Source organism: Cornus florida, unplaced genomic scaffold (assembly GCF_030987335.1).
Source record: "Cornus florida cultivar Cherokee Brave unplaced genomic scaffold, ASM3098733v1 CherokeeBrave_3.0.0_Hap2_Chr02, whole genome shotgun sequence".
NCBI classification, from domain to species: Eukaryota; Viridiplantae; Streptophyta; class Magnoliopsida; order Cornales; family Cornaceae; genus Cornus; species Cornus florida.
In genome coordinates, this window is record NW_026775572.1 from 65971290 (window position 1) to 65990137 (window position 18848).

Consider the following 18848-nt stretch of genomic DNA (forward strand, 5'->3'; position numbering starts at 1 on the left):
TAGGCTTATTGTATAATTAAGCAATATTGCGTAATTAGGGTGTACAACCCTTGTTCTTTGTATAAGCCTCATTGAGAGGGCTGAATAATATACACACAATATACATTTCTCTCTCTCTCTCTCTATCTCTCATGAATCTGAACAATATACACACACACATTGATACTTTCATCAACCCTCATGTAATGGCTTCACTACAATCATAACAGTTGCTCCTAAAATGGTAGTCCTCCCATTATTGTTGGGCAAATTGTGTTGACCTTTCGCGTGTTCTTCGTTTGATGGTGTTAATGGAGCTTGGTAATTTTCTATCTCTCCTCAACTCTGAATATATAAATTTATTTATTTATTTTTAATTTTTTTTTTTTTTTTTTTTTTTTTTTTTTTTTTCACTTGAAAAGCTCGGAGTCTCAAACTTTCCTGCACCACCACTTGAAATTGCAAACTGATTAATTGAAGACCTATCGATGTTGAACAGTTACAAATTAATATTCAACATTTGCAGATCCGAACATGAAAGCGTTGGTTCCTCACGTGGAAGACAGTTGAAAAGCAATGCATTATGTACAAAAAAATAAAATAATAATAATAATAATAAAGAATTTTTTTATTTTTTTTGAAAAAACAACTATTTATCATTTATTTTTATTTTCTTTTGGTTTGATAAATATTCACACCCATCTATAAATAACAAGCCCTCGTCTCCCTTTTGAGAAATGATAAGTTGTAACAACATAACTAATGTTAAAAGGATAGTCTTGTTTCACATCAGATCAGGATGAGAAGTAAATGAATTGGGTATTAGCCCTACCTATAGTTTAAGTTTTTGGGTTGGATTGCGAAGCATCTGATCCGTTACAATTGGTACAAATTTAGACTCAATCTTTGATCTGGTACCACGCTAAGAGCCCAGTCTGGATCTGTTTGGGTGCGCTACCTCGGATAAGTAGGGTAGTCCAACCGCAACGAAAGCGTTGCGAGTTCAGATGAAAGAGAATGTTACAAGGTGAGTCTTGTCCCACGCTGAATTCGAATAGAAAGTGAACTGTGTATATATAAATTATGTGTTAACCTTTTGGGTCAAATTGCAAAGCAACCAGCCCTTACAACTAATGACTTGGCTATCCTTGACTTGGTAGCAAGGAAAAGATAGAAAGGAAGGGAATTACAAGAAAACTGGGACTGGATATGATTACAATTGTCAAGGAGGGACAAAAGTAAAGGAAGGTGATTACCCCTTTTTTTTTTTTTTTTTTTTTTTTTGGTACTTTTGTCGTTCAAACTATATCATTTCATATAAAAATGATTAAGGGCATACCAGTAAAATCACAAAGAAATTCTTCCCTTACACCCCTCGTGTCTCAGTTAACCAAATAAGAGGAAAAAGATCATTTCAGCATTCCATCTCCATATCTCTTTCCCTCCCAATTTTTCGTCACTGTACCAACCAGACCAGATTTGAAGGGATCCACAATTCAAAAATAGGAAAATAGAACAGCCAGACTTTTGAGTAACTATTCAGTAATTATATAAATATAATAAAGAAAAGAAAAAATTGACACATAAAATTCACCGGTGGCTAAGTCCGATGACATCATCACACTCGCATAAAATAGAAGGGGTAGTCCGAGAATTGGACTACTTATCATTTTCCATATCAGAAATGTGTTGGGTCATATCAAATTTCCATCTCTAATTAGAGTTTTTTTTTTTTTTTTGGTTTCCCGGCATCTCTAATTAGAGTTTACTCTATCTGACTGAATTAATTACTCACATACATCTGAAACTATAACCTTGACTAAATGCATCAATAATATTTGTGTGTGTGTGTATATATATATATAAATTTTTCCTCCTTTGGGTGAAAAATGTTAATATTAAAATTAATATCAAAATATTAGACAAACCACAGCATAAGAGACTTGCCCTCAGGGTAAAAACAGACATCATCAGTGATCATCCCAATCATATTTACATACATTTCTTATAAGTTACAACTTACAATACACCAGTCCATAGTGAGATAGAACTGTAAGTAGGATGGTGCCCGGCCCCTCCATAGTGAGATAGAGCTGTAAGTAGGATGGTGCCCGGCCCTTCGAGGGTAGGGTCCCAATACTGCAGCGGTTGCCTCCTAGTCACCACTTACTCTCCTGCAGAAATGGCAGGGAGGAGAGGTATGCATAACCTATCCTTAAAAAATAAGTCCATATCTCTATGATTCAAATCATGACTGCTGAGAGTGGTGAAACAAGCAACCTTTCTTTTTTCTCAACTCCTTCGGAATTTTAAGAGCCAGCAGCAGGCCTTCAGGTTACCTCAAATGGTTTGTTTCCCGGCAGAAATCTTTCTTCAGTTCATCAAACGGGTAACAAAGTAGTGCTGCCCAAGGCTTACCTTCCACATCCCTTTAATAACAGAAGGACAGCATCTGTCATGCCTACATTATTGGAACTCTGAACCTTCGGCAAAGAGTCTGAAACAGCATTAACACAGTAAATTTAATTAGCCGTTAGATTACTCAAACAGCATATTCAGCACTCCTACGGAAATTTATTAGCCATAATCAGATTACATGTGTCCTGCATTTTCTAAGCACAAGATAAAGCTTGCCATGCTTTAAACAATGAGCTGAAATCTGCCCTTCTCAGTATATAACTTTATCCTTAGCGATCCATATTAAGAAAAGAAAACAAGATAAATAGATCAATCTACAGCAGTTTTCTTCATATTTATACATGTCGATATACATACATGTAATGTACATGGAAGTTGATTTTATTTCTTTGCTGAATCTATTTGTTCCGAACATTTTGAATAATTGAAAGGCAATTCTTACTCTTGTGGTTCTAATTCCAATATTTCTGATAATTTCAACTATGAAACCTGCTATCCATCGTAAGAATAGTCCTCACATTACTTTACAGGATATAGTTCAGTAGTTGAGAATATCAATTATCTTGGCAGAGAGTGAAAGGGAATATCACTGTATTGCAAATAAAGCATCAATTCAGTTGATAAGGGGCAGAATAGAAGATATTTTGATGGGGAGGAATCTTCCATTGGAGCGCTGAAATTTTCTATTATTAGTTCTCTTTTTAGTTGTTGGATGGGGAGAAATTGTATATCTTTAGATGAAATCATGGATTTTTTGGGTTTGGCTCCGGCCTTTGTATAGCTTCCAGGATGCGTTCTCCTTTTGAATGCTCTCTAATATACTTTTATTTGTGTCAAAAAAAAAAAAAAAAAAAAGCAGCAATTCAGTTGATATATGTGCACAACGCATCCTAATATAAAATCAGTGTTCCACCCTCCAGAAAATTTCAATTTGCTGAAACAAATAAGGATTTATTTATTTATTTTGGTGAGCTAACCAAATGTATTTTATGTACTAAATTATTGAATTTACAATATTAAATCATTTTTTTCCCCCAACCCCAAGTGGTTGGCTCAAGTGGGTAAGTCACTTGGCCCTAGTGCCTCATGAAGCATCAGCTCTAGGGTTCGACTCCTCCTAAGTGCAAACAATTCCTTGGAGGGGGGTGTGTGAGTATCAAATAGGAAAAAATATAAAATAAACCATAATTATTCTGTAAGAGAAAAAAGCATAGAAACATTATTCAAACAAATTTATTTTTTAAGGGCAAATTACATTGATCCCCCTAAGATTTGGTCGAATTACCGCAATGTGCTGTGAGAATAAACTGTCGCTTTGTTGGCTTAACAGGGATAAACAATTGGGTTGAAATGGTCCTTTCAACTCTCAACTTATTTAAAAATTATTTGATTAAAATATTGGCAGCAATCAAAAGACAAAAATGGTACCACAAAGTTGGATACAGGCTCTGATATTGTGGGTGATACAGGCTCTGAGAATAGCAGCAGGCATGTCTAACAGAATTCTAGGTTGTTACTATCACCATTGTTGTGTTTTACAGCAAGTCTAAGGTTCAGAGACATAGTTAATTTGCATGATTGCCTTTTCATATGAGCTTGATGTTTTAAAAGGACCCCCATAAAAACCAAAAGGAAAAAGGTGATCTTGTGTTTAAAAGTTACCTTTCAAACTGCTCCGAACTCAAAAGGCAGTAGTTTTGAAACCCTCCTTTGGGACGACAAAAGGTTGTTTGCTTCGCAGGTAAGAACTTATTTCCTAGTTCATCTGTGGAAATCTCGAGACCACAATCATTGCAGAAAGACTCCACATCTGATTCCTGAAGGACCACGCAGTCAAACGTGAGTTTCAAAAATAAAAGTAAATTGAATTTGTACAATAGATAGTAATGGATCAATGCCAGTTGATGGAAATCTTACCTTTATCATCAGAAGTTTGGATAGGTCTGAAAGTGGATATGGATGAAGCTTGTAACCTCCATGATTCACAAAGGAAACTGCAAACCCTCGAACCTTTAATATAGTCAACAAAGTACCATATCAGTTTAAAAAAGAAAATAAAAGAAAAGGAATAAAATTGAAACTGACATTCAACAATAACATCAAAGGAAATCATATATCCATTACAAGTTGCCTCAATAATAAGCAACAAATATGGAAAGAAATTGCTTACTACCTTAGGATAGTAAAGTTCTGAGCACATTTACTTTATACTAATCTCAGAGAAATAGTCCTATAATGCCAGAAACAGAGGCTAGAAAATGGTGCACCAAGGCTCTAGTTCATGTGGCGAAAAAAAAAGGGGGGGGCTTTAGTTCATGTGGCATCTTCTCCTCCTCTCCCATGGAAGGATGAGGGTTCAAGTCCCTTTGGACAACTGTGTGTGCGCGTGTGTTTTCTTACCTGAAAAAAGAATACAGTCAATGATGGTTCTAAATACCATTAACAAAGACTAGACAAAAGAGGTGAGAAGACAGAAGAAGGGGATGAGAAAATAGAATGAAGGGGTAGGCCGGGAAGACTATTGAGAAAAGAAAGAACCCGAGGTAGAAGAGACATAAAGGGAGTTTGCAAACTCACGAATATAATTCAATAATCCAAAACTTAATTGTTCGTTTACTGTTCATCCAACCAAAGAAAAAAGAAACAAGGAAAAAGACAGAAATAAAATCTATAGAGTATAATTGAAATAAATCATGTACTTCAAAGTTCCACCAGAACAAAAACCCAACTAACTAAGGCATTTTGGATAAGATCGTTGATGATGAAACCAGCAACGGGAGGTGAACATAGAAAAAACAGAAAAATATTTACACTGATAATTGAAAACAACCTCATTGATGTAATGTTCAATTATGCAATATTGCAGACAGGATGCCTCAGCTACTGTAGTACAAATGAAACGCTTGTAATTGCCCAACCGAAAGTATCTGTTACAAGAACATATAAATAACATAAAATACCAATCTTTCAGTTCAACTAATGTCGAATTTAGCACTGAACACAAAAAGATATAATGAAACCCTTTAATTCGTTGCTTCAATGGAAACAGATAAGAAAACCAGTTACAAAAGCAGCAAATATCATCTATCCCAAAAAAAGAAATAAATAAAAGGAAGCAGAATTCTCCAATGATTTTCGATATTACCTTAAAAGTCTCCGGGCAAAACTCATTTCCTTCGACTTGATAATACGAGAAGGAACGCGACGAAACCACAAAGAGAGGGACTCGCCCTGTGGGTGAGGAATAGTTACGAGTGAATTTAAGACCTCATAAAACGCTCCAAGTAAAAATGAACAAGCTAAATTATAAGCTAAGCAATGAATCTAAAGAAGAAACCATTGGTTGGCTGTCTGAACCCAGATGGAGAAGCACATAAAGTGAACGGAATTCAGCTTCATTTTTATAAATGGAATGGGAACTCCAATTAGCTTCATACAGATCATATAGAGATGTCAGAGCCTTTGTCAGCTGCTCCATGTTGAGGTGGTGCATTGGAGAAATGTTTGAACTGCCACTACATCTTCGAAGCTTGTGGTGGGATATGACATGAAATTTAACCTATAAAGATAAAATATATCAGAATCCTCTATATGTGCATGTCAGAAGCACCCAACAAAAAGGCCGCTTCTCTTGGCTTGAACACCTTTAATTCTTGAAAAGAAAAAAGAGGAAATAAAAGAACACCATGGAGTTTCACATATTATGCTATATAGTTTATTCATTCATGAATGTTCATTGAGACAACACAAAACAGAGATGGGGCCTTCTGTTCACCTGCAGTGGGGTGTTTTTACAGCAATTCACAACTAATATCACAGCCTCACCAAGAAAAAGAATACAAGAAAAGGTTCAATCTTCCTTTACTGCTTCACAAGTTCTTAAAAAATGAATATGTTGACATAGTACGGTAAAGAAAAAGAACACAAGAAAAGGTTCAATCTTCCATTACTGCTTCATAAGTTCTTAAAAAATGTATATGCTGACATAGTACGGTAAGTCATTGCATCACAAATGACAAAGTAAACTTGTGTCCTCCAGTTTAGCTAAAACAAGATTGGTAAATGCAATTTAGTTTTCCTGCATTTTTTCTAATTTACAGAAATAAAAATAACATTTTAATAGTCAAAATGTATAATATGTACATTAGAAGGCCAAGAAAGCCCAACAAAGTCCGCCAAATGAAAGCTTCTAAGCAACATTAGACTGAATGACGGGTCAATTCCTGCGGAAAATATATGACATGACCTCCTTTGAGAAGAAAGAACTCAAGAAAGCCACCTTGTTAATAATGTTATTCAGAAGATCTTCTGCAGGGTCTCCTTATCTTCAAAAACCCTTGTCTTCCTTTGCCAAAAATAGCACATAACACTACGAAAAGTTAGCTTCTACTTCGTCTTCCCTATCAATCCCAAGATTATACAAAGCCTCTTGTAAAGCTAACATTAATGAGTTTATTAAAGTGCAGGAGATTATTAAAATTTTCCCCAAAATAATAATAGTAAATAGATAACATTAATGATAAGATGAATAGATGAGAATCATACCATTTTCTCATACATGTGGATTGCTTGATCATCAATGATATTTTGCATGCTAAGATCTTGCCTTATAGACCTCGTCCTATCAAAGACAAACTCATGAACCACTTCGAAAGGAAATTCTGAGGAATCTACCAAGTTTAAAAGGTAGTTTAAAGTGTCCTCCAACACTGGGAGAGGTCGTACATCTGAAGCTTGCAAGTGCTTTGTGGATATAGTTCTGCAAAACTAGTAAGAGATATGGAAAGTGAACCATATTCTGCATCAAATGTAAACAATGCATAGCATTTTAAATATCAAATAATTATATAAATATATGACTAAAAAGGGAACTAGAAAATTCAGCCTTGTTATCCATCATGGAAGTACAACATTTGGTAAATTAGATCCGAAATTATACAATAGAAGTTCTCAAAAGAAGGGAGGGACACTTAAATGGAAACAAGCCAAATAGAAGTCTCTTTTGTCTTAAATTTCAAACTTTGTAATAAGTGTAGATTACTGAAATATACCTTTCCAGCTAATTACAAGGAAATTTCTAAAATCAAATCCTAACAAGAAACTTAGCAGATTTATGTTATTAGCAGCAAAATGGTCCAAATTCCAGGAGTTATGGGGTCTAAAATCAAGTCATAACAAGAGGAAAGAAAATGATTTTAAAAAAAAAAGTTTCATCAGAATCATGTGGATCCAAAAATATCCACGAATATTTCCACTACAGCAGACAAAAATGTTTTAAAATTTTTTAGTAACTTTGTACCAAGCTACTTTCCTAATAACTAAAAACTTTTTTTTTCCTAGTTCTAATTACTAATAGCTTCATCATAAGTGACTTCAGTTTAAAATAATGCTAAAGTACTAACTACTTTGACCTTACTTAAAACCTGCAAATAACTAAACCAAATCAAATATAACTCACTAAAACTAGACCCATAGACTTGACTCATTATTAGACTTACGGGAACTTCCCAAAATACCCCCATAGACTTGATTAAAATAATAATAATAATAATAATAATAATAATAAAAGATCCACATTATTTATTTATTTATTATAAACCCCATTGATCATCCCTGCACCCAAAGCAATATCTCAATATCGATCTCGATCACATCAATTTTCTATTATTGGAAAAAAAAAAAAAAAAAAAACTCAACCTTGAATTTTGTATTGATGGAGTGCAACAATTCTAAATTCCTGATTTTGCATCATTGGAGTAGTAGGAATTAGTGAGCAATTTGATTTCGCCAAAATAAAATAGGAAGCAACAACAATGATACTGGAAAGTTTATCATTTCATCCATACAGTTGCATTTTCTCAGAAGTTAATATCGGTGTGCAGGACAACTAAAGATTTAATAAAATCATTAGTTTGTTTTGGGTTACAAAATTTAATTATGGTCATCCGTAACTTTGACAATTTTAGATTCAGGGTGGTGTTCATATGGTTTTTTTGTACTTTTCTTAAATAATGCATCAGTCCCAACCCCACTTTCCTCAACATCACCTTGTATACATGATGAAATTTGCCAAGACCTCATCACCTTGTTTCTTTAAAGATAATATTTAACATATATTCAACCTTCCCAAGAAATCATTCTGATCATTAAGAACTTTATGTAGGCCTTCAATCAGTTCAAAACATTCCTCCTCTAACGACGATCTTGACTTTTCAGATTAGTCAACATATTGAAGAAGTTAATGATATACCTAAAAAGAATTTGATTTATCTGATGCACCAAAATGAAGTAAGAAAGAGTACAGAACCTGGTCTATAAGAATTGCAATGGACTTAATTGTATCAAGGTCAAAAAAAAAAAAATGAAAATAAAAAATCATTCTATTAATAAAATTCTGCAATTTTCATCAAGATGGCTCTATCCACAAGCTATTGGGGTCAAAATAAATTTGTAAGGGAAAAAAAAAAAAAAAAAAAAAAAAAGAATACTAAAAAGAAAACACTTAAATTCAAATCTTAAATACCCAATGACTATTGTTATGGATGATGTACATAAATATATATATATATGTATATATAGCTTTAGTAGTGTTTGGATGAGCTTTCGAGAGGCTCCAAAAGGAATTTTAAGTCCAAAAAGTCCATCAAAAAGAAAAAGAAAAAGCAATAATCAATGTTTGGTGATGTCGAACAAATGAACATTCAGAGGAGCTGGCTTCTCAAGAAGCCAGTTCAGGGAAAGTCAATTAGGCTTCTCCGAACCCATCTTCCGTGACATTACAATTAGTCCTCTTCCTACTCGTCATTTTCTTCTTCTTTCTCGTATTTTCACTGATCTCATTCACTCTCCTCCATCTCATGACTCACGCCCAAAATAAAAATACCATACCATCTGTATGTTCCATCAGTGGCTTCTCCTATTTAGAAAAAACGAGATTCTTAATTAACTGCAGATAGGAAACTAAGGATATGAAGGTTAATGAGTAAGCATTTATAGGCACATGCTTTCTCCGACAGTCTCCTTTTTAATCATGGAGAAGGTCGAAGAATCATCGAGCCTTATGTTTCATTTCCCCTCTTTCTCTAATCCCCCTCTCTTTCTACTTTCTCTCTATAGATAACACATTTCTATCTTCATCAACCTTATCGTCATGTAAAGTTGGGATTTCATTTGGGTGAGACTGAGATCTAAGATTATTGATTTATTGACAAGAGGAATCAGATAGGGGTTGAGATAGTATTATGTGGATCTCCTCTCTTGTCTACTGGTTAAATTTCCCTGGATGTCCATCTCAATACTGATTAACCTAGCCAAAGTACCACTGAACCCATCACCCTGAAAACCTATCCAACTTGTGCTCGCCAAACTTTCTCTGATTCCTATCTACTATTTATCAGTCCTACTTTCCCTTGCTAGAGTACCGCTCTACTCATCACATGAAGGATCGCAGATTTGCCCAAATGTGCTCATTCCAATGCTGATTGAGAACAATTCCACCATTGTCATTTATCATGTTGGTGTTGGTGAATTCTGATACAAGATCGTTTGTTTTGCTGGGACAAGGGTTAAATTTGGAGTTGCAAAGATAGACACACACACACACGCACGCACGCACGCACACACAAAAGATTAAAAAAATAGTAATGATAAAAAAATTGAAACATTTGGTTGTAATATAATCCGTTTAAAGTGTTTTGTAAAAGGAACGACTGTTTTGGCTCGCTGGGTTAATTTTTGTTGAGATCTGGAGTTTTTGGACAGTGAACAAACTTTTACATTTTGCAATTGAAAAAAATCAGATTATCAAAATTCCTTTGCTTATTTCATCTATAATATTCAACATTTCTCATCTACATCAAGTGAATCATGATTTTAGCCAAATAGTTTGTTCACTGCAATCATGTGTTGTACTAGTTTAGTTCAATATAGTTGAGAACACTAATCAGCAGACCTTTTTTTTTTTTTTTTTGGTCTGAGTTCCTTACAAATTCTTCATGCAAAGACCTTCTGAGGGAAGGACTTTTGCTGTCAGAGAGTTGCACAAAACAAGCCCTGTGTAACTTTCGCACAAAGCAAAATTACTAATGACTTCATCTTCAAGTAACCCTAATTTAGCAAATCTCTTAGCCCTAATTAAAACCCATACCTCGAATAAAAACAATTACAGCTAGATCTGCAAACCCAACCTAATTCTAGACTTATAAGAAATTCCTAAAATGCCCCTTAAATTTAATGAACTGAAGTAAACTAAATTAAAATAAAGAAGCCCCTTTATTTTCCTCCCTTTCTTTCCCGTAAATTCAATGAATCATCCATCATAGTCAAAATAATATCTCAATCTTTATCACATCAATTTGACATGACCAAAATGGTAGAATGCAAAAATTCTTGTCAGATAGTTTACATAACTGAAGGTCCATTCGAATATAAGTAACACTAATAAACAGATTTCTAGAGATCACCTTTTTGACAGCAAGACTTGAAGATGTTTTCCCAAGATTTCCGTTTAACCTCTCGAACACAGCCAAGTCTCGCAGCCGCTCACGTTGTGCCCTTTCCTCTTCTACATATTAGAAATGAATAACACAGAGAGAATAGGTGTTCAATAAAAGGAATGTGCTATAGTTATGAACCTTGCATGTCAACAACTACTGGTGTATATATGCAAAAATAAGTAGAAAGACTGGCTGAGTTAAAGCAATTCAATAAAAGAAAGTAGACAAAAAAATGTATTGCAAAATTTTGAATTGCATTTCATTTTAAGTATGAACAAAGCAATAGTAATTAAGGTACCTTAATTCATTTTTAATTGCATTTCATTCTACTTTTGAAGAAATTCAGGGATTCTCGAAAAACCTCTTCAAATTAAGGTAGCATGGTGGATAGTCATTAATTTATTGAAAATTGGATGCTAAAGAAAACATTCACTCGCCCAGAGTCCCAGACACGCATATTCATATAATTAGAGGATTCAAGTCTAGAAGAGTAGAATCAGCAATGGTTCTGAAAATAGATTTGAAAAAGACTTATGATTCAGTAGCTTGGTTTTTTTAACTCAATTTATCACAAGCTCAAGGTTTTGGTCAGAGATGGATTGGATGGATAAAAGATTGTCTACAATCAGCTTGGTTCTCAATGCTTGTAAATGGCTCCCCTGCTGGTTTCTTTCAGCCTCAAAAAAGGCTTAAGACAAGGGTGTCCCCTTTCACCTCTGTTGTTTACCTTAATCACTAAATTGCTCTCACCTGTGGTGCAAAAGGAAGCTATAGAGTGGAGATATCAACTCTGATATTCTACCCCGAAAATCAATTTTGATTTTTCTCACTCGTTTTATGCTGATGATTTGATTTTGGTGGCTAAAGCAAGTCAGGGTACAGCTGATTGTATTGCCTCTTTGTTGCAGCAATTTCAGAATTTATCTGGTTTGCCAGTAAATTAAGAGAAAAGTCATGTTTTTTTTCTCCAAGACAGTAAGAAGGAAGAGAAATCTATTGAGGCTACTGAACATGAAACTGGGAACCCTTCCAATGAATTACTTGGGCGTTCCTTTGATGGACAGAGACTTACAACATGCTGACTGTAAACCTTTGTTGGATAAAATTGCTGCTAAAAGTCATAGTTAGACTTCTATTGATTTTATCTTTGGCTGAGAGCGCAGAATTAGTGAAAACAGTGATTTCCTCTTTCTTCTATTATTGGTGTAAGGTGTAAAATCCCTGCCATTACTAGCTCTTCCATTGATAGTATGTTAAAGTCTTTTGTTTGGTGCAGTAGAGAATCAGCAAAGAAGTTGCGCCTGCCGAAATGGAGATCTATTACTTGTCCTAAAGGGGAGTGGATTGGCATTAGGAAGCTCAATGAAATTAATTTAGCTTCTAAAGGAGTTCTGTTCTGGGAATTTTGTAAAAAAGGAAAGGAGATGGATAGTATGGTTTCTGGCCCTTTATGCTGCATTCCCTTCGATATGGTGATGCACGAAGGCATCAAAATTTTAGTCTTTCTGGAATCATCTTCTTGAAGCAAGACAAATTATTATCTCTGGGACTCAGTTTAAGGTTGGAAATTGTCAAAGCATGAGGCTTTTTCTTGATCCTTGGTGGAAGGGGAAGTCTTTACTTCAAACCTTTGGTAATAGAATTTGCAGGAAAATGGATCTGTCCAAATTTGCTGGGTTGAGTGCCTTGATTCAAAATGGAAACTGGTGCAGACCTGGTCACATGTCTTCTGAGGTTGATTTCATTTGGAAAGTAATTGAATTTATTCCAATTAACTCAGGGATGATCAGGTTAAATGGAAACATGGGCAATTCAGTTTGAAATCTGTTTGGCAGAAGAACAGACATTCAAATGAGAAAAATAATTGGTATAAATTGATCTGGAACAGAGGAAGAAGACCTGCAGCAAGTTTCACTCCTTTTTTCTTTTTTCTTTTTTTTATTTTTTTATTTTTTATGAACAAACGTCCCTTCCTTGCTCAACCTTCAAAAGAGAGGTATTACATTAACTGCCATCTTCCCCAACTGTATGAATTCTGAGGACTCTGTTGAACACTTGAACATTTTTTCTTTAATAATTGTACACTCAAGCTTTGTGGAAATGGATCTTTGAAGTCTTAAATTGGAGATGTGGACATTTTAATTCCATTTGCCTATTATCCCAATGGTTCATCAACCAGTTTAAACAAGACTCTCGGAGGAATGGCACATAAAGGCAAATATTCACAACCTCTTTATGGACACTATCAGGAGAGCTAGAAATCAAAACTTGCATGATCCTTCTCCTTGCAATTTTCACCATTTGGCTAGACTGGTTATATGGGAGGTGTTGCACTAGAGGAGTCTCAAATTATCTGATCTTCAAAATATATCCCATGGATGGAACTTAATGTTATGATATCTTTATCTTGATTTGTCGGTGGAGGTTGGAACCAGTGGTTTGGCAGAATCAATCACCTGCTAGTAAAGGTAGTACCTGTCACCTGGTTTATGCTTTGGTTCCATGGAAGTGTAAAGACCAGTTATTTGTGAACAAAGGTTTGTGTTCTGAGCGGCATGAGAGCTGGAGGTGGTATTTTTTTATTTCTAATGTCTGTCGTAGCCAGATTGATTGTGTAAATTGGTGGTTTTTGAAAATGGGATTGGTCTATCCCTTTGTATATTTTTTGAAGGGATGCCCTCTTTCTTTCTTGTATAGCTGCTTTTTCATTAATAAAAGCTTGTTTAGGAAGAAAAAAATTAAATACATATAGTTTTAAAGTTCAACTAAATGGAAGTGATTCACTTTTGTTATAGGTTTCGTGGAACTTTCCGAACTTCAAATTTTGACAAAATTAAATTTGAACATAATTGATACCATAGCCCTTCATGGACACTTCTAGACAACCAAAAGCATGGGTACCAATATGTTTTTCTTATCACATTCGAGTCTAATCACACTCGATTCGGTTTTACACACCCCCAAAGCAGTTTTGGATGTATTTCTATATAATCCAATAAATTTGCCATTACAAAAGTGATAAGAAGCAATCTCAATCACCATATGATATTAATTAAACTAAATAGCAGCAATCACAGAAAATGGTACTAACAACAGCAGTGAAAAATATGTGCATTCACAGAAAATGGCAAGAACAGCAACAGAAATGTGAACACTTTAATTAAAACTATTAGTTCAGTTGCTCGTAATACAGATTTTCAGTTATAACAAAAAGGGTATCTAAAACCATCTCACATAACACAGGATATAATTTTTTTAATTATAAGAAATAAAGACAAAGCTTTTGTTTGTTTGCTGAGAAAATTCTACTAAGAAGAAAAGGTAGAAGAAAGTTCCTGCTGCGTGGCCAAATAATTGAATACATAACAACATGAATGATTATATATATACATATATATATATATATATATATATATGCATCAATGATTACCTGGGCACATATGAGGGCAAGTTCCCACAAGGGATGGAAGAGAGTTGAAGGAATCATAATCATCTTCTTCTTGTCGATGCTTTTGTTGATGAGTAGTTTTGTTTTTGTAGTGATGGTCAGAGTTTGAAGGTCTGACAGATTTTGTGGGATTGGATTGGAATTTGTGTGATGAGAAATTGGATGAGTGGCTTTTTCCTCTTCTACTGCGCTCCATGATGCATCCCCCTCCCACCCTTCTCCTCTCTCTCTCTCTCTCTAAATATATACTCGTATTTATATATATATATATATATATATATATATATATTATATCGCCGCTGCAACCAGCGAAGCTCACAAGATCCACTTAAAGTGTCGTCTGATAAAGAAAACTGACTTTTTTTTTTTTCTTTTTTTTTTGGGGGGTGGGTAGGCTCAATAGATATAATCATCGAACAAAATCCTAGAAGTTACATTATCTTACAATAAATTATACGGAGTAAATTTTAAAGTGTTGAAACACATAGTTTGCAGTACTGGTCAATATTCCTACATGCGAATTGATTTATTCTTTGGATTTACATTAGTATTCATCTTAATTCTATACATAAAAGAAAGTGGTAAAATTGTTTTATAAATACCAAATCTAATTCCGTCAATTTATATTAATATTTATCAGAATTCCTATTATCACGACCACAAACACCATCGCGAGTGCAAATGATAAATGAAAGTGGTAAAACTGTTTTATAAATACCAAATCTAAAACCATAAAACTATTTCTTTGGAATTTCTACTCCCAGTATTATGTAATAAACTAAAAATATTACTATAATATAATAAATGTACACACAAATTTTGTATCGGTAAAATAAAGAACAAAATAAGGAGTAAATAATAAATTTTATTAATATTTGATAAAGGGGTACAATTCTTTATAATATTCTTTACAAAGAAAGAATGTCCTCTGATTCGATCTCCTAAATTTTCGGTACAAATGCTTTACTATTTGATGTTGAATCGGCTGCAACGAACTTTCTTCAAATTTTCAAAAAATGAAAGAAACTTGGATTGATTTCCGTTTGAGAGTCGTAAAAACTTAATCTCAAACGATTGAATGAAAGACTTTGAATAATTATCACAATTATAATTTGGATAATTATCTTATCCTCAAATATATATATATATATATATATATATATATATATATATATATTAAGAATAATTATAATTTTATTTAACTAACCTAATCTCCAAGTGGGCCTGGTTAGTTAGCAATTTGAAATTGACCCATTAAAGTAGGTTGGGTCAATTGAGTAGTTTGGGTTGATCCATGACCTATATTTGGTAGTGTGCTTAGGTTGTTTGGTTAACCGGCCCATAATTTAAAGTGTGCTAGACTGATAATTAGCCCAAATTATAGGTTAAACCCATGTGAATTTTTTAGTCTCTAAAAATACCCCCACTTCAAGTCTCAAATTTGCTCACGCTTGCTAGGTGCTGAGGGCTAGACTTGAAGAAGATTTTTTATTTTTTATTTTTAATTTTTTTTAATAATCAAATTAATAACCCCTAATGTACATGGTTTTGTCATGCCCGAATTAGTTGGTAATGTCATGGATAGTTTAGTTAAACAATGATTATAAATAATTTTTTTTTAATTTTTATTTATTTATTTTTTTTTTTGACAACAGTTGTCTTCTTTCAAACACTTAATAATAAAATAAGTGTACATGAAATTTGGAATGCAATCACTTGAATACAAAATCATCCTTCCAAACCAATTGGTTGATTTACATATAGCAACCGCTAACAAATCCTCAACAAAGATATAGGAACTTGATTTATCCGAATTTATTTGAAATGTGGCAAATCTTTAGATGGATTCTATCTCTTTAGGAGACCTTTATCTATATATATATATATATATATGGGTGATGAGGTAGAGAACTGCACACACGTCGGAGAAGTCTCAGGTATACAAAACGGCTTGCTATCTGTTCATGCCCTTCCTTCTTTATATACGTGTATGTATGTATGTATGTATGTATGTATGTATATGTATGTATGAAATATATAAATATATATACGTGCAAATCTTTAACGTCATCAATGTCTGATGTAACCCATCCCTCATTTAATTTTATTTATTTATTTATTTTTATTTATTTTTTCTTCAGCAAGGATGGAGTTTTCTTTTTAGTTATGTCAAAGAAGCCTAACGGGCAGAACTAATCGCAGGTAACTAAAATCCTACAGTTGTATGATTGAATTATTTTGAATTATTTTTTTTCCTGATTTAGGCTGATTGGTAGGTAATTAATTTTTCGATTATTGTATATTTAGTTATATATTTTAACTAAATATTACTTTACAAATTGAATGTAACACTATTATGAATAATATTGAATTGAGTTTTAATTCTCATATTTTTTTTTATGTGAATTCGAAAATGGTATCAGAGCCATCATTGAATTGTATTCTTTAAATCTCTTTTAATTTATCTTTGAAATTCATAGACCCATACATTCCAACACCAGACCCATACACATACACATAAATTCACATCCACATACCCATACAGAGACCCATACATTCACCATATCCAGACACAGACCCATACCCACTGCTATCACAAACCATAGCCATCGCCGGACCTTCATCGCTGTTCAACCGCCGACGACGACGCTGCGGCCATCTCAGAACCACCAAATCGCCATAGCCGTCGCTGTCTCCAACCGACGACGCCGACGCTGCTTTCCAACCGACGCCGACGCTGCCGAACCGAACCGCTGCCTACAACGGAACTGCTGCCTGCCGCTGCTGGCGATCTGCCATCGCCAGATCTGAACTGCCGTGAACCGCTGCTTGCCGGCGACTCTTCAAATGGCAACGAACCGCTGCACCTCGACTGCCAAATCGCTGTAGCCGGATCTGCTTCACTGTCAGCCGTCGCCGGATCTGCTGCTCTTACCGGCAACGAACCGCTGCACCTCATCGCATCGCCTCGCCGGATCACATCAAACTGCTGCCTCGCTACATTGCGTCGTAACTCCATCATCGCCGTCACGTCGCCGGATCAGGCCATTCTCTGCCACTGCCCCTCTCATCTATAAAGGCCGTTCTTTGAATTTTTATTTTATTTTATTTTTGCGTCTATCTGTTGCAACTTAACAAAGAAGTTGAATATTTTTTATTTTTATTTATTTTATTAATATATATATATATATATATATATATATATCTATAAAAAAAATAAAAAAAAATAAAAGAAAAAAAAAAAAAAAAAGAGGAGAGAAAAAAAACAAAGGAAGGAAAAAAAAAGAAAAGAAAATGAGTGAAAAAAATAGTGAATCATCTGCGACGAATCAGTTCCTATTTTTGTTCAATTTGAAGGTGTTTTTAATGTAGGGATTAGTCTTACTGAATCCAATTATGATGTTTGGTCCCAACTAATGGAGATGTATATTGCTGAAAGGGGGAAACTCTCCTATATTTGTGGCAAGACTAAGCCACCTTCTGAATCAGAAGATGGTTATGACAAGTGGTATGCAGAAAATCAGAAAGTGAAGCGGTGGCTATTAATGTCCATGACTCCAGAAATTATGAAATGTTATTTACGCTTACCCATTGCCTACGAAATCTGGAATGCTCTATTAAAGGCTTTTTATGATGGGAATGATGAGTTGCAAGTTTTCGCCTTGAACCAAAAGGCCTTCATCCCTAAATAAAAGGGCAAATCTCTATCTAAATATTGTGGAGAGCTAACTGAAGTTTTCTGAGAAGATAAAATAGTCATGAAAGATCCAGATGACATTGAAGCATATCGGAAGTCTATCGAGTGACTACTGGTTCACATCTTTCTTACCGGACTAGATGGTGATTTTGAACAAGTTCGTGGAGAAATTCTACGCAACGATCCAATTCCAGACTTGGAAGGCTGCTACTCTTTGGTTCGACGAGAAGCGGTACGTCGTGCAACTCTGAACGGGGAATCTGAAAACTCTGACGCTTCAGTCATGATGGCTCGAAAAATCTAAAGCCACCAACGGTGAAGATAAGTCTACCTACAAATGCACCCATTGCAATCAGACTGGTTATACCAAATTGCAATCAGACTGGTCATACCAAAAGTCGTTGTTTCGAACTTGTGGGATATCCGGAATGGTGGGATCATAGTCGTTGGAAGAATAATTCAACGAAGACCTCCACTGCAGCAGTTGTTAAGACAGATGATGATAATGCTGACAAGGCCTTGGGGTTGGTAGTAAATGGAGATCATGGTGGTAAGGTTTAAATATTTTTACACATATTATTAATAGTGCATGGATAATTGATTCTGTTGCTACAGATCATATGACATTTGATTCTAAACAGGTCTCCCCGCTTAATTCCTCCTCACAACATTTTGTTTCTATTGCTAATGGTACTTTGACCCAAGTTATTGGCGAAGGATCTTTGACACTCACTGATAATCTAAATTTAGATTCTATTTTAGTTGTTCCATCTTTATCTTATAATCTTTTGTCAGTTTCCCAAATAACCAC

The 18848-nt window shown here is 34.5% G+C and overlaps 1 protein-coding gene across 1 annotated transcript; it reads right to left on the bottom strand.

Annotated features, from left to right (window-relative positions):
- Positions 1-1236: 1236 nt before the first annotated feature.
- On the bottom strand, positions 1237-14710 carry LOC132295190 (SAC3 family protein C). The gene is made up of 9 exons (XM_059793356.1): positions 14323-14710; positions 10860-10960; positions 6943-7164; positions 5735-5956; positions 5543-5628; positions 5228-5324; positions 4315-4407; positions 4060-4214; positions 1237-2476 (listed from the first exon to the last, which is right to left on the bottom strand). The coding sequence occupies exons 1-9, from the start codon at positions 14534-14536 to the stop codon at positions 2446-2448; spliced, it is 1221 nt and encodes a 406-aa protein (XP_059649339.1). The 5' UTR covers positions 14537-14710; the 3' UTR covers positions 1237-2445.
- Between the last annotated feature and the right edge of the window lie 4138 nt (positions 14711-18848).

Coding starts and splice junctions, on each gene's coding strand:
- LOC132295190 (XM_059793356.1), bottom strand. CDS start 14,536: ATGGAGCGCAGTAGAAGAGGAAAAAGCCACTCATCCAATTTCTCATCA. Junction 5,957..6,942: donor TCCACATGTATGAGAAAATG/GTATGATTCTCA, acceptor TTATCTTTATAG/GTTAAATTTCATGTCATATC. Junction 5,325..5,542: donor TTTGCCCGGAGACTTTTAAG/GTAATATCGAAA, acceptor TTCTTGTAACAG/ATACTTTCGGTTGGGCAATT.